The 24,216-nt window shown below is 36.0% G+C and overlaps 1 protein-coding gene across 1 annotated transcript in view; it reads right to left on the reverse strand.

Annotated features, from left to right (window-relative positions):
* Positions 1 to 3,464: 3,464 nt before the first annotated feature.
* TTC39B (tetratricopeptide repeat domain 39B) overlaps positions 3,465 to 24,216 on the reverse strand; it is a 76,652-nt gene continuing 55,900 nt past the window's right edge. The window contains exons 7-19 of the mRNA XM_062599000.1: positions 22,956 to 23,020; positions 22,689 to 22,794; positions 21,326 to 21,391; positions 19,866 to 19,974; positions 18,784 to 18,851; positions 18,633 to 18,692; positions 18,159 to 18,320; positions 17,033 to 17,124; positions 16,614 to 16,734; positions 14,423 to 14,534; positions 9,410 to 9,527; positions 5,997 to 6,113; positions 3,465 to 3,705 (exon numbers count right to left, since the gene is read on the reverse strand). Coding sequence (XP_062454984.1) covers positions 3,609 to 3,705; positions 5,997 to 6,113; positions 9,410 to 9,527; positions 14,423 to 14,534; positions 16,614 to 16,734; positions 17,033 to 17,124; positions 18,159 to 18,320; positions 18,633 to 18,692; positions 18,784 to 18,851; positions 19,866 to 19,974; positions 21,326 to 21,391; positions 22,689 to 22,794; positions 22,956 to 23,020 — 1,293 coding nt within the window. The 3' untranslated portion in view covers positions 3,465 to 3,608. The remainder of the gene's footprint in view (positions 3,706 to 5,996; positions 6,114 to 9,409; positions 9,528 to 14,422; positions 14,535 to 16,613; positions 16,735 to 17,032; positions 17,125 to 18,158; positions 18,321 to 18,632; positions 18,693 to 18,783; positions 18,852 to 19,865; positions 19,975 to 21,325; positions 21,392 to 22,688; positions 22,795 to 22,955; positions 23,021 to 24,216) is intronic.

Consider the following 24,216-nt stretch of genomic DNA (forward strand, 5'->3'; position numbering starts at 1 on the left):
GTAACAAATATCACTGCCCCTGTATATTAGGAACACATATAAAACACAGTCTTTAATTAACTTTCTTTTAACATGTATTTGCTTTTAATTTTTATTAAAAAGTGGTAAACTAACACTTAAAAATCATAATATAACAACTTTTCACCAACAGACTAAGCATTCAAATGATACACATATACAGGAAATTCTGCAGTACTTTCCATGTAGACAATTCTTAACTGAAGGTAAGCTTTGTCTTATAACTAGGCTGCTTTGTTATCCCCATTTTCAAAAGTATACATCTATTGTCACAAAGATCACTTTTGCCATAACATTACTATGAAAGTTTAGCTTTGCTTGCTTAAACTAAGGGCTTAGCTTTGCTCTTGGAGACATTATATAATTCCTATTAATATTAAGAGAGGTTATAGCATCAAAGGTAAATGCTCGGCATTGCTCAGTTTCAAAGTTTCAATGCATTATTCAAAATTGCCATGAGATGTGAACAAATGAGGTGAAAATTCTGAAGAGCAGTCAGACTACAGCAGAATTATATTTAAGGCCCAGTACAGTATACAGCAGATTAAAAAAATGCCATAGTTTTTCCTCCTATCTCTTATCCACAAATTAGTTACCCTAACTTAAACAGAATGTACTAAGTACTACTGAATTATTGAGGCATTGTGTTAGAGGAGACCATAGCCATGCACTTCTGCTGCGGCGTTTGGCAGAGAAAGCATTGTTACAGGTCTACTGAAACCTACCTTCCGCAATGGGTTACGATTCATCCCCTCACACATTTTTATTTCCACTGTTAATCAGTTTTTTTTAAAAAATAGTCCAGAATAAAGCTAAGAAAACCTGATTGCACAAGAGTTTAAAAAACAAGTTTGTAATAGCAGCAAAGAAAGGGAGACTATGTAAATAGTACTTACAATGGGAACTTAAGGGCACTAGAACACTAAACAACATATGGCAAATGTGTATTGATATGCCTTTTTCCTATGTGAGTGTAAAAAGGCTGATCCCCAAACAAGACTATGAAAAGCATCAGACACATCGTTTAATGTTGACTTGGAAGGCTGAGATAAAGAAAACAGAACATTCTCCTTTACTCTGCAGTTAGTATTATCATTGAAAAAGTCAGAATCATTACCATTGAAAAAGTATACTGCTACATTACGTTTTGTACTAAACTTTCAAAAAAATCAAATCAAAAAAATCAAAAAAAATCCTTTTAAGGAAGCAGTCTCTTTACTTTCTGTTAACTTTGATTTCTGCCCAGATCACTCATAAAATATTAAGTATAAAATATTCTCCAAAACAATGACATATTGGAGACTACTTCATGCTCTATCCTGAGTCAGCAGTTCCAGTTCTCCTTTTCTGTGCAGCTAATTATTATTTACCAAACAAATCATAAAAATCTGCTCCCAGTACTGTTTTTACTACCTTTCAAGAGAAAATGCAGAGGTCCCTTCTGACTAATACAGTCCAATACAGATTAAAATCACAAAAAATCTTGAACAGAGTATGCCAGTACCTAAAGAGGCCATTAAAAATATTGTCAGAAATATACATACTATACAGAAATTCCTCATTTTTGCTGCCTGTAGTTAATAGTCATGTATGTACAGTATGTAAGAAATATGAGAGCTCAGTTGGTAGCATATATGCTAGTCTTTGTGGATAATAACCCAAATATATCTTTTATATTTTAGCGATAGTCAATAAAACATATTTTAACATAGGCATGCTGCAATTATCAACCACTCCCTCTTTTAGGTATGGAAGCTGCAAAGCTACAAATGTGGAATTTTAGCAAACAATTTAGTTACACACTTACAACAGACAAAAGGCCCAAATCCAAGCCAACTGAAGCCAGACTTTGGATTAAGCTTCCATTTTGAAAGATTTATGTTGTTTATTTAGCTTACATTTTTAAACTGTTGCTTCACCTGCAAGTATTTCCTTGTCAATATTACACAGACCTAAATGCAATTAAAGCATTACTAATTCAGCTATTTATAAAGTCATAGAAACACCTGTGTTCTCAGTCATCTGGTGAGAATAACAATAGAATTTTCATTACATTAGACTTTTTAATGGGTAACTGAAAAGTTTATTAACTTAAGACTTACTATCTAAAGATTTATGCTTTTCAGCTCTTTCTTACATTCTGTTTTCTCTTGGGATATGAAGGTAGGGCTGGACAATCACATCCAGGATCACAGTCACTAAGAATTTATGATGGAGAAGTAAATATACTGGCCTTCATGAAATACAAACATGGACACATTCTGCAGTAATTAATGACAGAACAGCTACTGGAGGGTACATTTAAGTAAAGAAAAAAAATCAAGTATATTCTTAACATTTTGAACAGACAGCTAGCAAGATCTGGAACAGTATCAGTATGAACTGAGAAATTCAGTTTGACACTGCTTTCTGTATATAAAGGAGGAAGGAAAGTCACATGTACTTATCTCAACTTTATTACTTTTTTTGGTAAAGAGCAGAAACTCTTGGCTAGAATATGCATAATTTCTTCACTCCCAGTTAAAAAATAGATTCACTTTTTGATATATGAGTCAGTCTCATATATTAGGAAAAGTAGTGACAGCTGGAATCCACAAAAAGAAGAGACCAGCAAGGGGGGCAGTCTTCAAATATTAGAAGACTGTTCTTTTCCTTGGACAATCTGTTCTCCGTGTCTATGACAGAGATGACAAGTAGTAATCAGTTTCAATTGTGCTGAGAAATATTTGGGGTAGGTATCAGGAAAATATTCCAAGTAAAAATAATTAAGCAATGGAAAAAATTGCCTGCACAGGTTACAAACAGAAAGTTTTTAAGAACAAGTTAAAAACAAAAAATGATGCGTTAGGAATTACATGACTGTTGATTCTGCCTTAGGGCAATAAAATGGTCTAGACGATCCCTTAATTTCCCCAGTAGCCCTGCTCTTCTATGACTGAAGAATATCCCCTATATGATCCTCCATCTCAGTGAAATAGATCAGCAAAGACATTATACTTGTAGCCCAGCTTAATTTTTTCTCAAAGGTTAGTGTAAAAATATTGCACTTCAGACATGTTCATTTTGTTCCCAAAATGAAATTAAGTCAAAGATTATGAGTTTTTTCCTCTGGAACATAAAATTTCAGCATAAGGTATTTGCCAAACATAGGCAAAGGTTATTTGCAGCTATTGCATTTTTGTTCCAGAGGCAGAAGGTCCCAAGTGTACTGCAAAAAACAAAAAAGATCCCCATAAAATGCTAAGATTATCACCAGTTCCACTGCATAACCAGTATCTGTTTTCATATAAAAAAAATAAAGTGTTTGAATTAAATGTTATTGCACCAGCAACCATTTTTTTCTTTTAAAATATCCCCATTCAAGTCAAACATTAAATTATTTTTATGAAGCAAAATATAAGATCTTTTTCAAAAGTATCAAGTAGATATGGTATATGAGCCATAGAGAAAGCAGTCTAAAGGAATGACAAACATAAAATCAGAGATGACAAAACAATCATTAGGTTTTTTCTTTTCCATGATTGAAAAAAGGAAATAATTCCAGAAAGGTGGTGCACTGTACACGTGAAAAATGTCTCTTCTCAATGAACTCAAGGCGTTGAAGCAGGAGTCACTTTCAAGCTGTCAAGTGCGGCATGAATCCTGAAGTGTAACCTGGACTCCATAGAGTATTCTTTGTAGTTGTTTCTGCAAACAATAAAGTTAACTTATCAGATTTCTAGCTGATAGCTGGTCTCCAAGAGAAACATTTCTGACCTGATTTGTTTCAGTCTTCTGCATTCACTGAAGTACCAAAGTTAGTCATCTTTAGTTCGTCCACAGGGAACAAGGTTGATAACATCAGCAAAAATTTTAACTCATCTCTGTATCTAAAACTATCTCTAGAGACTGAGTAAAGAGGTCTCTAATAGCACTAATATAGTGGCTGCTCTGTATTAGTGCTAACACTTACATGCATAGCAATGGGTCTTAGCAACTGTTTCCTTCAAATCTGATAGCCTTCTGTGATGGCATGACTGGCTGGATAGATGAGGGGAGAGCAGTGGATAGTGCACCTCGACTTCAGCAAGGCTTTTCACACTGTCTCCCATAACATCGTCCTACCTCAGCTCAGGAGGTGTGGGTTAGACAAGTGGACAGTGAAGTGGATTGAGAACTGGCTGAAAGGCAGAGCTCAGAGGGTTGTCATCAGTGGCGTGGAGTCTGGTTGGAGGCCTGTGGCTAGTGGAGTCCCCCAGGGATCAGTACTGGGGCCAATCTTGTTCCACTTCATCAGTGACTTGGATGAGGGGACAGAGTGCCTCCTCAGCAAGTTTGCTGATGCTACAAAGCTGGGAGGAGAGGCTGATATAGCTGAGGGCTGGGCTTCTGTTCAGAGAAACCTGGGCAGGCTGGAGAGTTGGGCAGAGAGGAACATCCTGAGGTTCAACAAGGGCAAGTGCAGAGTCCTGCACCTAGGGAAAAATAGCCCTCGGCACCAATACAGGCTGGGAGCTGACCTGCTGGAAAGCAGCTCTGCAGAGAAGAACCTGGGAGTGCTAGTGGATAACAAGTTGACCATGAGCCAGCAACGTGCCCTCGTGGCCAAGAAGACCAATGGTCTCCTGGGGTGCATTAGGAAGAGTGTTGCCAGCAGGTCGAGGGAGGTGATCCTGCCCCTCTCCTCAGCCCTGGAGAGGCCTCATCTCGAGTACTGTGTCCAGTTCTGGGCTCCCCACTACAAGAGAGACATGGAGCTACTGGAGAGAGCCCAGCAAAGGGCTACAAAGATGATCAGAGGGCTGGAGCACCTGCCCTATGAGGAACGGCTGCAAGAGCGGGGCCTGTTCAGCCTGGGGAAGAGAAGACTGAGGGGGAATCTTATCGACGTGTACAAGTACCTGAAGGGAGGGTCAAAGGGCCAGGGACAAACTCTCTTCAGTTGCCCCATGTGGCAGGACAAGAGGCAATGGGCAAAAACTGAACCGCAGGAAGTTCTGCCTGACCGTGAGGGGGAATTTCTTCCCTGTGAGAGTGAGGGAGCACTGGCACAGGTTGCCCAGAGAGGTTGTGGAGTCTCCTTCTCTGGAGATATTCAAAGCCTGCCTGGATGCAACCTTGTCTAACATGCTCTAGGTGACCCTGCTTGAGTGGGGGGGTTGGACTAGATGATCTCCAGAGTTCTCTTCCAACCTTACTGATTCTGTGATTTTGTTGATCCTTTCAAGAGCCCTCACAACCACAAAAGTAAGTCTGCTGTGAAAAGACAAATTAAAGAAGGCTACAGAAAAGAAAGGCTGTTTGCTGAAAATTTATGTTCAAGTTCAAAACATGTAACTTAACCAATGTAATAAAATACAAGAAAATCACACTATGTAATCCAAAAAATTATATATTTATGTAATTATTATTCACATTTATAAAACTATACTACACCATTAGTATACTTTTCTACACAAACAAGTGGCAAAGTATATACCCTACTCTCATGAACAAACCAAATGAACATACTGCACTATGGAAGATGTTGCTCTCTGGCCCTCTCCTGCAACAGAGGACAAGTGAAAGAGAAGAAATCAGAGTGTACTATGCTTAATCGGTTCCCCCTAACATCCTCTTTGCAGCACAGGCACACCAGCTCTCTGGGAAACAAGTAGTATTGATCCTTTCTCTACCTTCCAACTCCATTCCCATGCATGTAACAGAGTCCACCCCCTCTTATCATACTGATGGGTCCAACAGCTCCAAAGGTTAAATGGAAATGTTGTCTTCACACTGTACTGTTTTATCTGATACTGTCTAATGTGACTGAAGAACAGAAACGAAATGGTAGAAAATTAAAATTCAACTATATTGGACAGCTTTTCGTGGTCAAGAGCACAGATTCATAGTTATTTCTACTTTGTCAAAGTACTGTCAGAAAAAATACACTTCCCCATTGCTAAAGTTACTCCATTATTTTTAATCTACAGACATAAACAAACACAAAGTCCACTTACTTTGCAGTTTCTATGAATCTTATTGCTTTTCCTCTCTCATCTTGTTGTTTGTACAGAAGACCCAACTCATACAGCGTGAATGGCACCAAATAATTGTCATATTTTATCTGCTTCTCACTAGAAAACCAGAAAAATACAGAAGTGGTAAATTACAACCTTTTCGTGGATAATCTTTTAACTTTTAAGCACAATCACCACTTACAGTTAAAGCCCAGGGCCAGAGAAAACACTCGGAACTTCTTTACCACTTGCCCCTGAGCATATCAATTATACCTGTAAAGAGCAGGCGTGAAATGCTATCAATATGATCTTCCAGAACTATGAAATTATTCATTTATTATTTGTATTATGGTATGTTGTCAAAGCTACTGCAAACCTACTCCCTTATTGTGTGATAATAGTTCAAAAGTCGGACAAGAAGTTTAAAAACAGAATGTTCATTAGATTAAGCAGTGTAATACAAATACTTCTTCCTCTTCCCCAATCGCAGAGCTAAGATCCCCCCTCCCGTAGCTTGACTGAACAGCTAAGCAGAAAAGTAACAGAATTCAACTTGTCTTCACTAGAAGAAATTCTTAGACTCACAGAACAGTTGAGGTCAGCTGTCAGCTCTGTAAAATTTGCTCCATCATCTTCCCATGGATTAAGGTGAGGCTGACTAGTACACAGTTCCCTGATCCTCTTTCTTGCCCTTCTAAAAGATAGGGGTGCCATTTGTTCTCTTCCAGCCTTCCCCAATACCATGACTTTTCAAAGATAATTGAGAGTGACCTCACAGTGAGAGTGACAAGCTCCCTCAGCACTCATGGATGCATCTCATCACATTGTATGGACTTGTGTATGTCCACTTCCCATGGACATGTCTAGTTTAGATGTTTCCTAGATTGATGCTCCTCCTGCAAGGCTAAGTCTTCCATACTGGAGGTTACTACAAGTTTCGAGGACCTAGGATGCCTGAAGACTGGTTGTAGGGTTGTAAAGACTGATACAAAGAAGTCATCAAGTATGGTGGCCTTTTCCAAGACCTTTGTTACCAGCTCCTCAGCAACATGCTCACTTTTTCCTAGTCTTCCTTTTGCTGCTGATGAAAACAGGTCTTTTCTGATGCACTTCACATCTCTCATCTGATTCAGCTCTTGCTAGGCTTTGCTTTTGTAATGCAATCCCTGCTTGTTTAGACAGTGTCTCTATACTTCTCCTAGACCACCTGCCCCTCCTTACACCTCCTGTATCTCTCATGTTTGAGTTTAGTTGAGAGCACTGCGTTCATCCATATAGGCCTCCTACCACTTTTGCTTGACTTTCTGCTCATTGGGATGAATGTTATCCTGAGCTTGGTGGAGGTGATCCTCAAATTTCAACCAGCTCTTCTGAATCTCTCCTCTCTCCAAGGCCATATCCCATAGCCCCTTGTTAGATTTTAACACACTGAATATTATTAGGATAAAATAAAATAACAACTAATTTTGCAGAATGAAGAAGTTCTCAACTAGCACTGGAAAATGTTTCAAATGTTTGAGAGCAAAACGGGCACCTTATCCACCAAGGCAAGCCTTAATGCAGAGAAAGCATGCCTTAGAACCACAGAATCATAGAATCAGTAAGGTTGGAAGAGAACTCTGGAGATCATCTAGTCCAACCCCCCCACTCAAGCAGGGTCACCTAGAGCATGTTAGACAAGGTTGCATCCAGGCAGGCTTTGAATATCTCCAGAGAAGGAGACTCCACAACCTCTCTGGGCAACCTGTGCCAGTGCTCCCTCACTCTCACAGGGAAGAAATTCCCCCTCACGGTCAGGCAGAACTTCCTGCGGTTCAGTTTTTGCCCATTGCCTCTTGTCCTGCCACATGGGGCAACTGAAGAGAGTTTGTCCCTGGTCCTTTGACCCTCCCTTCAGGTACTTGTACACGTCGATAAGATTCCCCCTCAGTCTTCTCTTCCCCAGGCTGAACAGGCCCCGCTCTTGCAGCCGTTCCTCATAGGGCAGGTGCTCCAGCCCTCTGATCATCTTTGTAGCCCTTTGCTGGGCTCTCTCCAGTAGCTCCATGTCTCTCTTGTAGTGGGGAGCCCAGAACTGGACATAGTACTCGAGATGAGGCCTCTCCAGGGCTGAGGAGAGGGGCAGGATCACCTCCCTCGACCTGCTGGCAACACTCTTCCTAATGCACCCCAGGAGACCATTGGTCTTCTTGGCCACGAGGGCACGTTGCTGGCTCATGGTCAACTTGTTATCCACTAGCACTCCCAGGTCTTTCTCTGCAGTCTTAAAGCAGTCTTAAAGCAGCAAGACTGCTCATGTGACAAACTATCACAATACACTGCAGCAGCCCAAGAGAAGCAGAGAGTAAATATCTGAAAAAGCTTTGTGGCCCCTTAAATACTTTACAGAGATATTTTAATATAAGCTCCTCGAAAGGATGGATTTTTTTCTGTTGAACTTTAACTCCTCAAAATTCTTATTTTGAGAATTCTGTGAGTGCTTTTGCAGGAACATCAAAAGCTTCACCCCAAGTTACAGCATAGAAAAGTAAAAGGACTTTCAATTTACCTAAAAGAAAGAGACTCTTTTAAAGAAATATTGTTTGAAGGCTTTTGAGATGCCTCAGTCCTAAGGTCTTTCATGTGTCAAACACCTTTAGAGTTTTTTTTTTTTTTTTTTTTTTTTTAAGAAACAACATTCTTTTAATTTGTAATCAATTAAAAGCCACTATACCATAACTTGCAAAATATCTCACTAAACCCACTTGAAATCTTAGACATGTCAAAATAAGGCCAGGTAGCATATTATAACAGGTATTACAATTAATATAAGTTCTCCTAAAATAAAGTAATTTGCTCCATTAGTTAGAACAATTGCATTAACTTGGTCAAAATTGTTCTTACTGCCTACTCAGTCTAAAAATTCTAGTAAGTTCACAGTCACAATCATGACTGTTACACAAAAATGTTAGTATATATGAATCTGACATCTTTAGTATTTAATAAATCTATAAGAAACTCAAAATGTCAGCTGAAACTGGTAAATGTTAATTTCTCATCTACATAGCAAAGTGCTTATTGCTATAGCTCTAAATGTTAAAAAAACCCAATAAATCTAGGTGAACTATCTTCACTAAATACTAATAGATCTAAAAATACAAAAATAAAAACTCCAATTACATTTAAGTGTTACTTGTCATAGTGTGGTATTTTTGGTCACAAACACCGTATTTATGTCAAGAAATACTTGCCCTTAAATACTTGACAGAGGTATTTTAATACAAGTTCTTAGAAAGGATGGATTTTTTCTGTTAAAGTTTAACTCCTCAAAATTCTTATTTTGAGAATTCTGTGAGCGCTTTTGCAGGAACATCAAAAGCTTCACCCCAAGTTACAGCATAGAAAAGTAAAAAGACTATTTTTATAGTTTTTACCTTTGAATTACTTGATTGAAACACAGTTCAGCTTGCATGAGTCTTCCTAAGTGCTTTAGACAGAGGCCTTTTAGTAACTGCAACAAGCACACATCATCCATATAATATTCATTGTGATCTAAGAGTAAAAGCAAAATGCACTGTACAATTTAAAGACATCTTCATGAAAAGGACAAGAAAGATTATCAGTAGGGAATATTCAGGCTCGGGAGTCAAAATGTGACAGTTTAAAACATATAAAACCCTCAGGAACAATTTTAAACACAAAAGAAGATATGTGCACAACATTGTTTATATTTCTTCTTAATAATTGGCCTGCATCTATAAAGAAAAAAAAAGCACTCAGTCCCATCTTCTATACCAGGAAGTCAGTACAAAGTAGGTATAACCTTCCACTATGTACCTGTAACATCTAAAACAGCAGGCAAAGCCTTCAGTTAAATGAAACCGCCTTCACACTACATTCTCTTAAGTGTTCACAGTTCCAAAGCACTGGCAGACCTCCAGTAGCACCAGCAGTGTTAAGAGCATAAGAATACACAAGGATTCTGTCAAGTAAAACTTCTAGAAAGCATTTATGGCAGCAAAAATGCAAAAAATTGTGTATGTTAATATTCCCATCATCTCTACTAATTAAAAAGCTTCACTAGCAGTGGTATAATGTTCAGAAAAATTAAGTTTTGTGCCTAGTACAGAAATATAACCCTAACAAGTGCAGCCTTTTCTTGTTGCCTCGGTTTGTAACATTTGCTCGCTGTCATAAAAGAAAGAAAACACATATGGAAAGACAGATGGCTGCACATACATTAACAATTCAGGAAGCAAAACATCCTCCCATCAGATCATCTTGTTTACACTAATTACCAGTCCTCTAAGGTCATTTTTTAAAATAATCTGCCAAAAAAGCCTACATAAACAGTTCCAAAACATGCAAGATTAAAGCATCCTAGTATTCAGTGAAGTACTTTGCCACTCATTCCCTGAAGTTACTGGGATGCCAGTAAAGACTTGCCAGTCCTTACCACCTTCTTCAGGTATTATCTCCTGGTATTTCCCACAGCAAAAAGGCTATTAAATCAAAATTCTGTAACCAAGACAGCAAGTGCACAACACAATTTAATAAGGACAACTTTTTAATAAATCTCAAAGTGCATCTTCTTGCAGTCCTCCGTTCCAAGGAAAATATCATTATGGAAATAATAAAACACACAAGATCATCAGAGAAATGAGATTTTTCTTAAAAGTTAAATTCCTTCTTATATTTTTTTAGATAAAACAGCAACAACTCTGGAAAATAACATTCCCAGAAATCCTGAGGAAAAAGTAACTCCATCTGTTCTTTCTACTATCTCTATTTTCAGCAAAGTCAGAGCATACAACCAGCTACAATCCTTGACAGATTCCCTGCTGTGCCCGTTCACTTGAGGCCAATGGCTCAATAGCTCTCTTTTAAGAGGCCTCAATCCTTAGATGACCTTTATGTGCAATTAACATGTTTTTACAGCACCTAACAAGTCCTTTAAAGCTATCTAGTGCTGACAGCTCTTAAAATAATATTGTATCCTCGTCATGTTCTGCTAATAGGTTTAATCACCTTATTTGGGTCTCAGTTCTACAGCAATTCTGGTAATCACTATTTTTACTTTGTCCAAGTCCACAGCTTTAAAAAAATATATCAGCCTCACAAATGCAAAGTCCACAGTTAAATTATATTGCACTGCAGCTACTATTACAAAGGACCTTGAAAGTGTAAACAGCAAGTATGTTTCAGGATTACATACTATTTATAGAGTACATATTTTTGTAAAAAATATGCACTGTTTAAGAGTACTGTTTGGAAGACCAGGAAATTATTCAACACTAGCTTTGGTGAACAACAGATTTCTAAGTGCAGATTAGAACATTTTATTCTGCACCTAAAGCCTTAATTATTTATCTAAGAACAATAAAACTCAGATTTTGATAGCATTAATTTTACAGATGCTCATTTTCACTTGTGAATATATGATTTTACAGAAATTAAGCCACTCTAGCTAAATGCTACATAGACAATTTGTCTTCATGTATAATGCAACTGCAACTCAGAAAATAAATACTGAACTTCACAAATTCAGTATTAAGATACAGAGCCTGTTTCCTTTAGACTTTTTGTACAGAAGTCTCTGGTTGTTCACCTTGAGAGTGTAATTAAACTCATTTTACCATATAGGAATTTCTCTCATTGTCTAGTGGCAGCCTTATCCTTTCTGATCTATTCTCTTAAGGTATATACATAAAAAGGATCTTTACTCATGTCTCCCTACTATTCCATTGTTTAAGAATCACTCACTCCAGTGTTTCTAAACAACACTATTCTAAAGCAACAAACAATTTCTTTAACTTTCCTTCTCTAGTCTCTGCCTTTTTTAGGGAACTAGAGGTGTGGGTCCTAAAGCACCTTTAAGTTATTTTTTCTACTTTGCTGGGAATTTATATATTTCTTAGAGACAAATACTCTCAAAACTCTCTCCAGTCATCCACTATATTTCTATTTCTATGTGACTTCAGTTGCTTTACTCTGTAGGGGTTTTCTTGATACCTTGTGCACTTCAGTCTAGGAATTTGATAGAAAGTTTATTTCATCCTTATTGTTACTTACAACACTAACCTCTGCATAATACTATACTGGATTCACAAGAACTTCTGCCAAAACCTCTTAGAAGTTCTCTGCACAGAAGTCATGCAATGTTATTTTATTTGCAGATATCTCAAACATTGCTACACTTTAGGTTTAAACTAGCAACAACAAAGGAAAGACATCAGATTTAAGAAGTACGGTATAATTTTTTTCAGAAGTTTTGAGTAGAGTATGAAAGATTAATATGAGATCCAATTCAATCTTGGCCTTCCAAATTACTCTCACTTAGCTTATTACACTGTCCAGATCTTATGCTATGCATATCATCTATATGCTTCCTTAAACTTTTTATCCATCACCTCAGTTTATTTAAAAGTCATAACTAGATGTATTTCCAGTGATTATTACATTCAGTTTAACACTATCTGAGCTAAAAAATGGCTTAAGTTTGTCTATGTTCTCTATTAAGTTCTATAGATAAGACCCAAGTTTTGGCAACACAAAAAGCCTAGCCAAACATGATGAAAAGCTTTCTCAAGAAGAAAAAAACAATACAGGAGGTACACATTAAGACAAATTACAAGATATAAATTTAGCTCAAAATAGAGAGCAAGAACATCAAGGCAAAGACACAGTTTTAAACACAAATTTTACATAGATGAAATCGTAACACCCCTAAAATGTGCCACTTTAAAAAGAATCCAAGACTAAACTTTGACAAGATCACTTATATCCAAAATGCAGCACACGTTTTTAATCCACCTAAGAATAATTTAACTCCTAAATAAAAATACGGATGGGACACAATATTGTAAATGAAACTGATAATCCTAACCTAAACACTTTGAAAGAGACTACTGTTCTACATTTTCCAGTTTATCTTCAACAGCTGGGATTACAATCCCAACTTAGGAAGTTATGCGAAAGTGTAAAATAAAACAGACATTATTGCATTAGTATTTTTTTTTGTTTAATACAGCTAATATTACAAAAGCAAACTAATGCTGTGTTCACCTACAATGAGGCACTCCTGGAAGTTCTTCCTATGTTCAGATAGCCAGTTAAGGAATATTTGGACATAGAAGGCCAGAAAAGTATCATACCATTTCCATAAGACCTCCTGAGGGGATGATCAAGTGATCAGGACTGCAAGATGCCTCAATTTGACCACAAAATGAATACAATGGTGTGAGGACAAGGAGTTAACTTAGTTTCCAAGAAAAAAAGATATCATTTATTTTTTCAGAGCCAGTTGTCAGATTTGCTTTGCTTGAAAATCAAATATTCAGGTATGAGACAACGGTAGTATGTTCGATATGATTTTGTGATTAAGACAACTATTAGGGTGCTTCTCTTTTACCTATTTATTTAGAATACAATATCATTAGAAGTGTTAAATTTTTACTGTTGCTATCATCATTTAGTTCATGCTTTTGCTGTTGCTATCATCATTTAGTTCATGCTTTTGCTGTCTATTTATCTCTTTTGGTTTGTTTACTATTGAAGATACCTCACTGCTTCCATTTCCTGCTTTATATGAACACCTCACCCTGTTCCTTCTCTGCAGCACTAAGCTCAGAGGATTTTTCATAGTATTACTAGTAGTTTCTACAACTGGAACTTCAGTTTCCAACAGCTTTTGCTATACTGGAGGTTTATACTTTAGGGAAAGTTATATTTTGGCACTATTCTTAACTTTTTTTTTTATTTAGTAGTAACAAATTAAAGACTCTGAAGAGTTGAAGAAGTTCTGATATGTAACCATGAATATAGCTATTATTAATGTACACAGGATAAATAAAGACTATATTTCATATTTCCAAAACTATGTATATGCAACTACAGACCCACTAACATAACTAGATACTTCAATAATGGGGGAATCTAATTCTTTGACTAATTGTTGATAAATGTGATTAAAATCTGGGTAGAGTTGAGACTGTTTCTTTCTTTGATTACTACAAAAACAACTCTATAGAAAGGTTATATTTATTCATTTTAGAAGAAGAATTCAGAAGAGAAGTCTATTCAGAAGTTCAAGTGACAGACAGAAGCACCTACCTGAGAAAACCTGATTTAAGGAACAGTGAGTAAAGCTATCCTCTTCTACAAGTACATCTGTTTTATTCTTTCTTCTCTTTCTACTTAGAACCTAAGCTCTGTTAACTTATGGACGGACTCTGTAAAAAATATCTATGCTTCAAAGAATTCAAGGACATATTTAAAAAGAACCACAAAGTTTCATATGGCTCCAAAATTTCCATACTTCAAACAAATCACACTTTGGCTGAGCTGAGCCACACTTAACCTCATAAAACATTATGGTACAGAGAAAGAAAAATGTCCCATCAGCATTTCTGGCTAACTAATTAATTCAATCTTATTTGATCACTTACTAGTTTCATTTTGTAGAGCAGTTTCTTCTTTTTCAATTGTTACCAACAGATTTTCAGTGAGGTCTGCTCTTTTGCCCACAATTGCAAAGCCATTCCAGACATACATCATTTCCTGACAAAAACAAACAAGATAAACCCATGAAACTGCACAAATACTTACCTAAAGAGTAACACTTGGAAGGCTGTTACACAACATTGAGTATTCAAAGTATTGCACACAAAAATCTTTTAAAGAATATAAAATTTTCAAAACCAAAACTCAAAGTTAAGAAGCTCAAGGATAAAAGCATTTGTATGATTTAAAATAACCTTCCACAACATATACAGGACATTCACATTTGTCTTAATAAACTTGCACGTAACTGATTGTTTTTTTAATCACATATAGTTGTATCAAGAGTATCTATGCATAGGGCAGGCAAAATAACATTGCAAGTGTGCAGGTAAAATTTACTTGGGGTTCTAAGTTTTGAATATTTGGCACCTTCAAGATACTCTTCTTAAGAGATTCTACTGTGTATTTTCACAGATCTTTTAAAAAAAGAAACTGAACAGGTTTTACCATACGTATACCAACACCCATATAAACATCAAAAAAGTGTATGTTTTTGATTCTATTCGAGACATACAACCCAAAAAAGTATTTGAAAGTAGTTATTTTTTTTATGCTGCATGAGATACACACACACGTTGTGTGTGTATACGCATATCCATGCTATAATTAATCTATAAGCTTTCGTCCTTTATAGAGACTAACACTGGAAGTAGATAAAACCTTTTTTTGATGAAAATGTAGTTCTAGTATGAACATTCTCATACATTTCCAAGTTATTCCTACAAAATCTTATTAAAAACCATCGAGGCAAATCATGGCAAAAAAAGGCCTCCTAGGTGCTTCAATAGAATCACAGGCATTATGTTTTTATAAGCACTAAATATTGTATTACAGCACATTAAGTAAACAGTGAGTGCACAGAGTGAGTGCACAGAGTTAAATTCTAACCAAAAAAAATCTAAGATCTTTATTCAGTGATCACAGACATAGTGTTAATCTATGATAATAGTGTTTATAGTATTTAATCTTTAAAGCTGAATTCCGCTTACACATCCAGAACATTAAGTGTAATGGCACTTTGAAACAGACACAACACATTGCTGAAATGTTTCTGCCTGAATTTGTGCTGTAGCTAAGCAGTTATTCTGAGAGAGAAAAAAAATCTGTCTCAAAGTTTGAAATAAAATGTTATTAACAATACTGGACAATATTCTGGACTCATTTTGATCTGTAGACTTGTATCAATTAAGTTTACCCCATTAACACCAAACACTATGTAGAAAAGACTGTTATGTTAACAAGATACTAAATTGGACAGCAAGGCTAAAAATATTTTCTCATAACTGAATAGCACTGTGCTGTACAAGTCCTGGACAACTTCATTGCAACGGTCCTTAAAATTATTATTTTGAGAATACAAACAATCAAATACAAAACCACTGAATTTTAAAATTGCTGTATGACTTTGCTTAAGGCCTTTCTTTCTATATCAGTGAGCTTTAACCTAGAAAACCCTTTTCAATTACCTGCTTTTCATCTTCCATTGCGTAGGTTTATGCTAGAATTTTTGTGTATAAATAATTAAGCAACAAAGTGCACAAAAACAAGCAGGGCACTGCTAGTGCTTTCTGAAATTAAAAGCGTGTGAAACTAGAATAGCATTTGTAATGTATCATTATTTGCTGCATATATTGCTCACACTCAAAAAAAACCACACACACATACATGCACACCCCTCAAATTTTACCTAAAAAGTTAACAATACTGGAAGAAATGAGTTCTCCTTATTTTCCTGATGAGTCTGGGGGACAAGGACTGAAATCCTCCTAAAGTGTATAAACATATATACTAAATACCACTGAGAAACTAAAGCCCCAGGTGGCAAGAACAATTCATTCTCTACACATTTCAACTTCCACGAGGAAAACCTGGCTGTTATTTTTTGCTGCTAGTGGGCTAGTATGCTCCAGCCTCTAGAATGTGTCACAAAAAACACAAGGCGATCTTATTCTCATATATGCCAATAATTCTTTAAAGAAGGTAGACAGATACAGACTAATATTATTCTTTTCCTGTGTAATAAATTATATTTATTTTTTCATTCAAAAAGTACTGCAAGAAAGCAAGTGTAAATACCAAGGCAGGCAATATCAGCTTCACTGGTTGAGAACTTGCATAGCGTCGAGCTTTCCTTACTGCGAACTTTTCAGTCGGGATAGATTTTCCTGCAATTCTCTGTTTTAAACCATCCACTTGTCTACAAGGAGGGGAAGGGAAAACAGAGGTTGTTTTACATTATCTTTAACCTTATTTCTTTTAGTAAGATACACTGCTGGGCTCAGAATATAACATCATAAGTTGTTTTACACCACCCAGTCTGCATTAATAAAATGAACATTTGCTATTAAAAGCAGTATTTTATTTTTTCAGCATCACAATACTTACTGAAAAGTTGCCAGTTACAAGTAGGCAGAAAGTGACCCAAGAAAGATAGATTAGTCACAAATATGTATATGGCGGAAGAAGTACACATCTAGTTATGTAGAAAAGCTTACCTGAACAAAGATATAATGTCCTCACCAGTCCCTTTCACATCATGCTCTGGAAGCATACACAAGATTGCTGCTTTCTGGAATACATATATTGCCTATTTCAAAAAGAAAAAGCAATATATTACTATATCTAATTTGCTGTGTTGAGTTAAAACATTAACAATCTCTCGCCCACTGTTGTTGCCAATATTCTCAGGCAGATGGATCTACTGAAATTTAGCCATGCATTTCCTTTGTCATGTAATTTGTAGTATGAATATAATTTTATTTTCAACATTTTTATTAATATTTAAGTCAGAATGTTACAGCTTTTTCACACACAAATCAGAACAATTTATTATGCAAACTGCTATGACAGAGGTGAGGTTAGGCTGCAGCAATAACTACTCAAAAGTCCATGAATATTATCTGATTTGTTCTGTTTTTTAAGGTATGTCTCTAAACGCAGAAAAAAATATGGCACTTTCCTTTTATCAGTACTGACATAACTGGGCTCTGCCCTCTCTGAGAATCAAATAAATATCCATAATTCTATTCAAGGTATTTGCACTTCACACTGAATAATACTGTTCTCTTCCTCTTTTGTCAAGAATGGGATATATCTCCTCTCCACTAAGTGTAAGACAGTTATCTAGAAAGAACAGATAATGAACATTTATCCAAAAATTATTTGAATAATATGCTTTGTTCATGTTCTGAAATGCATTTTTACAAGAAAAGAGTACATTATCTTGCTTTACTCATGAGATTATGTCTCCAGCAACCTTTCTATTCATGTCACAAAACATCTCCTGGCTAGTCCTGATACTGCCCATTTATAATGAACTAACAACTGCAATTTCTTTAGCCAAGTTTTATTTAGGAATATTAGAACTTTGTTACAGATGTAAGTGAAAAGTTTTCCTCTCCATTCTTTTATTGGTCTTGTGTGGGCATCTCAGTTTTTAGTAAGGCTGAAGCATAGTATTAGTGCTTCTGGTACATCTTTCTTAGAACAGTTAAACCTCCCATTTTGGTGTATGCTTACAAGTTTTAGAAGAAAGCCAAATCTCCACTTATTATGGAAACTAGTATTTAACTACAAAGAGGCTACTAAGTATATCGTAATCATGTCCACCTCCCCATTTACCTTAGACCACCTGCTCTCTTTGCTGAGTAGGTCTGCATACCGATATGCCTGAAGCCAGTTCTGCTGGAATGTGTAGCACCACATCAGCTCCCAGTAACAGAGATGGTGAATCTGCTTCCACTCTTGCTGGGCTGCTATGCATTCTTGGAATGTTACCTGTGCCTAGGATTAAGTTCAGTAAGAATAATGAAAAAATTACACACTTACAGATCAACATGAAAACCAACTCTAATTATAGAGCAAACTCCTTCCCAGGACCCAAAGTAAGTACAGTGCTGGAGAACTGCTAACTAATAAGGTATAATCTTCCTCATTCTTACAGAATCAATAATGGCACCAAATCTGAACTGAGAGATGATGATAATTGCAAGTCCAACTAAAACGAGTTACTTGGATCAATTAGGCAAATAAAATTTTCTCCCCAAGTAGAACACTGAAAAAGATTAAAACAGTAAGAATAATAAACTGAATTACCTTTTCAAAATTTCCTTTCAGTATATCTATTCTAGCAGCGTAAAATAATATAATGGAACCCTTGAAAGGAGGGGAGAGAAACAAATACACAGTTACTACTTTAAGATTTTGTAAATACATAAATGTTACAAAATATATTGAGAGTACACACATTTGGAAACTTCTGGAGGTAGGGTTCAAGGAGACCATCTGCTTCACGAAGATTGGCTTCCCCTGTACCTAGAAACCAAAACAAAAACAATTGCAGTCTACTAGAAAGTTTTTAAATCACATTTGCGGTTAAATTGATTAATGGATGATTACTCTTATACAAAAGTAAAATTATTATTTAATCATACTAAGTTTCTATAAACACAAATTATTGTCCTCGAAGAACTAATAGCTTTTAAGATAGTAAATTTCTGCAAGTAGAAGCACAACAGAATATATGGATATTATTTAAATTAAATTCCTAATTTTTAAAGTCTCCTTAGCAAGTTATGAAATCTTTCTTCAGCTGCCTCCTTTCCTAATTTTGCATTCAGTAATGACAACCAGGTGATAATGAAAGCAATTGTGCTTTTTCTTAACTTCCTGAGGAGGAAACAAGGACTGAAACTCACCCAGACAAAAGAACCTAAACAAGGACTGAAACCCTCCCAAAGTAAAGAACCTAAATTTATATGCCAGGGATCACACAGAGCTAATGATGACTTTTAATCCCACTAATTAATTCTCTATATATTTGAAGTTCCACATGGGAAATCTGTCTCAGGTTTCAGATCCTTAGCTGGCTACTGTGCCCCAGCCAACTTTTCCTAGTCTATTTCACAGGCACAGCTCAGGGAACTTCTACTTTTCAGCACCTCCTATTTTCTCCTAAATTTACAAGACCGCTTATAAAACAGGCAAAAGATTGCATATATTTTTATTTCTGTAGTACACCTTTCTAGAATCAGTTTTTGCTATAACCAACATCAATTTATTATAAGGACTTGTCTGAACTTAAAAAGTGGCTTTTTGGTATATTGCTGTTGCATATTAAGACAGCCCTTCAAATGAAACAAAATCTCAGTATAACGTCTGTCTATGTGTTTCGGCAGACATAGCTTTGCCAGTCATAAGTATGAGTTCATAATTAAGAATACAGCAATCTATTACAAAGCTAACAACCACAGCCTCTAAATTCAGTTCAAATTCACATGATCTGTCATAACGTGCAGCACGACTGAGTGGCTTTACTCAGGGTCTTACCAAGGATTAAGGAGACATAAGTATGATAAACCAGCAAGGTGAAGGTACACAAAATGGCCCTCAAACTGCTGCCAGATGCACCTTCCCGTAGCTGATGGAGGCCCAACTCCTAAGAAACATCACAAATGCATGCAGAATTAGCTATCGTTATACAGAGTTAAGCTTCATAGTGTCTAGGTTCTTGCCATTCAGCTTTTCCTTTTAACGTATATATTCCCTAATTCATAACTTATCTCAGTTCCAGCAAAACGGTTCTGGCATAGCTGATAGCACTGAGCAGAAGTAGGTTAAGTCAATAGTGAATAAAATTACATATGCATAGGTCTACATTCCTCTTCCCATCTTCTGGCTACAAGCCTCTTGGAACTGTCTGTGTTCAACTGTTTCAGTTCTACTTCTAGGCAGTCTTCCTCCAGAGAAACTCATGCATAAACCCCTGGTTATCCTCAATTATCTTGTGTCAAGTCAATCACCATTTTCAAGTTCTGATCAAAATACTAGCTCTACTAATGCACCAACTTCTAAATACCAGTTCTGGAAGCTCAACAAAATTTGTGTATACTGAAAAAAGGAATTAAACTCACAGACCTATTAGCTTATCTGTATGTAGCCAGGTAGGAGTTTATACTTAATGAGCTACAACTTGCTAAGCTACAGGAAAACTAAGGTAATGTATAAAAATGTGGTGATACTACATCAGACAAGTTCAGTTTTCCTTTCACCTTTTATTGTCTTTTTAATCAGGGCAAAAAGTCTTAGGAAAGCTTCAGCATCAGGTACAACTTTCACAGAAAAAAGTAAAATGACCAGATTTCTACTAAAAATCTAATTCTACACAAGCAAAGTATACTTATGGATATGTTAACAACTGCAAGATCACAGAATGACTCCTCTTTGGCTCATGAATAATCTGAACTTTAGTTATATCTATTTCTGTGGGGTTTTTTTTCCTTTATTTACAGGTAGCAAAATGAGTTGTACGAGGATGTAAAATACTTACAAAGATAAAAGACTAGGTTATGATTACAAATACTTTCCTCATCCGTGAGGACAAGATATACTAAGATTCCCAAGCTACATGCTACATTCAGAAGCTCCTCACCCCAAAGCTATGGACTGGGAGTGTAGAAGAAACAAAAGTATGATGACTCCTTCTGTTGCTGACATAAGGAACCCATTAATTTATTAATGTAGAGGCTGAAAAAATGTATATACATCTCCTCTCCTTAAGAGCCAGAAACTGCATCTTGACAACCATGGCCCTTTGAAAATGGTTTTTCAAGCTTTATCAACATACGTACTTCTCTGACTGTGCAGTCCAGCCCACTAGTTGCCTTTTTAATAACACTAAAAATATTAAAATGTAAATCATCACATTTTAGGGTGAAATCTGTTGTTAAACCTAGTCACTCTTTATCAGAGAAAGTACTAATTTGAAAAACAAATATCAGATTCAATACCCTATTGCCAGAAAATCCAATAAATTCTAGAAGTCGGAGGATCCTTCCAGGTAAAAGTGACAGCATCTGCAATACATTTCAAAGATATATAAAATATACAAAGCCATACAAATATTCAAAAAATTCTAAAACCTTCAACCAAAAATTCTAGTTAAAACATTAATTGTCATTACACCTTAATGAAAAATTTAAAAGTAAAATACAGTTTAAAAATTTTTGAAAATAGACATATTAACAATATGCAATCAATATAAAACTTCATAAAAATTTGGACTCTCACTCATCCAGTAAGACAGGAAGTCTGACTGTGCTTCTTCAGGTAACTATTTTTGTCTTCAGCTGATCAGAACTGTTTGAAAATTGTGGTTTATTTAGGATGAGAAGAAAGTATTATTTATTTTGGTAGTACTCATAATCTACAGTTGTCATCTTTAACTTCTCCCAACCGAACGACTCAATGCTATCTCAGAAAACACTTTATTTGTTCCTACGTTAGAAGAAATGGATTAGCAGACCAGTAAGAATATTGTTCAGAGGTTTTAGCTATGTTTATCATCTTCAGCCCTCTATCACGTGCACTTTCTGTTCCCCTTGTAGCTGCATTCTCCGTACAACAGGTATGAGTTTATTAAGATCACACTTATCTTTCCAACAAGCACATTACAAGGTGGTCCGTTTGAAGGACAGGTTTTGAAAACTCCATTCACTTTACTATACTTTGCCCAGAACAGATTGTTCCTTGTAGAAGAGATTTCACAAAGAATAAGTCTGAGCACTTGTGAATACAGACCCAATCAGTTCTGGGTTTTAAGACTGACAGGTGCAGACAGACTTGAGTTCTTCTGACCACATGCAGAACTGGTCAGTTCCTGTCCTGATACTGAAAATTAAGATAACAGCATTAATTAACTCTTACTGTTATCATAACAGAGGTGAAATGGCAATGATAGTAAATTGAAAAGAAAAATGCTTGCGGATGCACCAAATTGTCTTTTGTACAAACTCAGTAAACTATTGCTTGTTCTGCATTTTTGCACTAATTCACAGTGCCTATCCAGAGCAAGCCACTGAAACAAAGAACTTGTGCTACACACAAGTCAATGTAGGCTATTTTCCTTTTAAAAAATATTAATTAATCAATTAAAAAAACTTTTAAATAAATTATTTTTAAGAAATCCTAATGTGCATACATGCAAAAAAACAATACTGTTTTCATACTACAAAACCTACAAAACCTGCATCTCTGTTCTGTAACCATTTGATTTTTAAAAGAGGATATCTGCAAAGAAGAAATCTTATATAGAACTGTGCGAGTTCTGATTTACCCCACAGCCTTTCTGAAGTGTGAAAAACAAAATCATACCAAATTGAATGCTCCTATTCCAAGTTTTACTCCTCCTTCAAACTGGTGATAAGTTTCATTTTTGTTTTTGTTCCCCTGAGTCATCTGTAGCACCTGATGACATTCTCTTCAGATGCAGAAAAGAAAAAGGGGAGGGGGGAATACAACTTAGAAATGATATGAAATATAACCATTATGTTATGTTTGTTATGAGATTTTTTTAAAGACATTAATATAACTGCACTTGTTTATGTCAACATTGAATCTAAGTGCTTTCTAATTACTTACTTGTATATTTGGTAACTTGTCCTAATTTTCAGGCCACCTTTGATAAAGTTGATCATATTTTCATCCTGGAAAAAAAGTTTAATTGTGCAAGACAAACTTAAAAATCTTCCAATTCTGTTTTAAGTCATTTTACAATTGAACTGTCATTGGAAATTTTAAAGATACTTTTCAGTTATTAACTTTAGCCTTAGAGATGATTCTACCACATACATTAAGCTGTCAGGGTAACATTTTTCTATCATGTGACAAATTTTAAAACTTAAAAGGATTTTTTTTAAAAAAAAAAAAGTTAGTTTTGGCAGTCTCTGATGCTTATAAATGAAATAGGAAAACTCTCCACCAGATGGTGCTGTAAGAATACTTAAGAAAAATTTTGAAATGCCAGTTCTGAAACATACAAGTGATCCCAGAACCTGGCAAAAGGCAATTCGAAGAAGGCAATCTGCCAGAAGGCAACCTCTAAGCAGATGAATTCCCACTTCTGATCAACAGCAACTCCACATATACATACTTCCCAACTTATATATGATTATTAACCTCTAGAAACCTCTATAAGCCAAAATCCACCAGTCATCAAAAATGCATTCCTGAAAAGCATGATAATTAACATATTATCAACACAGGATAGATTTTTTTTCCATGAACAGAACAGAAGGGGAATGTCTGCTGGCATTTCAGAAATGTACAACATTTAAATACTCAGGGACTGCACACACAACATAGAAGGTGAAAAAGCAAGAACAAGAGCATTGAAATCAACTGAAGGAAAAGCAGTTTCCATGAAAGGATCACCATTCTGAAAGGCCTCAACTGTTTTGCCTGTATGACTGAACAATCACTGTAAATGTTTCAGTGCAAGCACAACCTTCTGAATGGTGACATTTTCATTATCATCATTCTCATCCTCAGATGAACCAAGGTCAATCAAAGATGAAAACAATGGGGTGTGACAGCAATCAGCAGGACAGGGACCTCTGAATCAACAGCAGTGGACCTCTGAAATAATGCACAGCAAGGTGCTGCTATGAAGAAAGCATCCCCTTCCCCAAAAGCTATTCCATTTCCCAGAATCATAAAATTGAGTTAACTTGGTATGTCTCCTTTCTTAATGCTTAAAACACATACACACAAAAATAAAAGTTGGGGGTGGCTTCCATTTAGGAGAGGAGATAAGGACAGTTACTAGAAGGATTTACATTCCATTACTAATGTTTCCCAACACTTCTGCTACAAGTATCATATTAAGTGGATTATAAAGCTT

The sequence above is a fragment of the Rhea pennata genome, chromosome Z (assembly GCF_028389875.1).
Source record: "Rhea pennata isolate bPtePen1 chromosome Z, bPtePen1.pri, whole genome shotgun sequence".
Classification (NCBI taxonomy): Eukaryota; Metazoa; Chordata; class Aves; order Rheiformes; family Rheidae; genus Rhea; species Rhea pennata.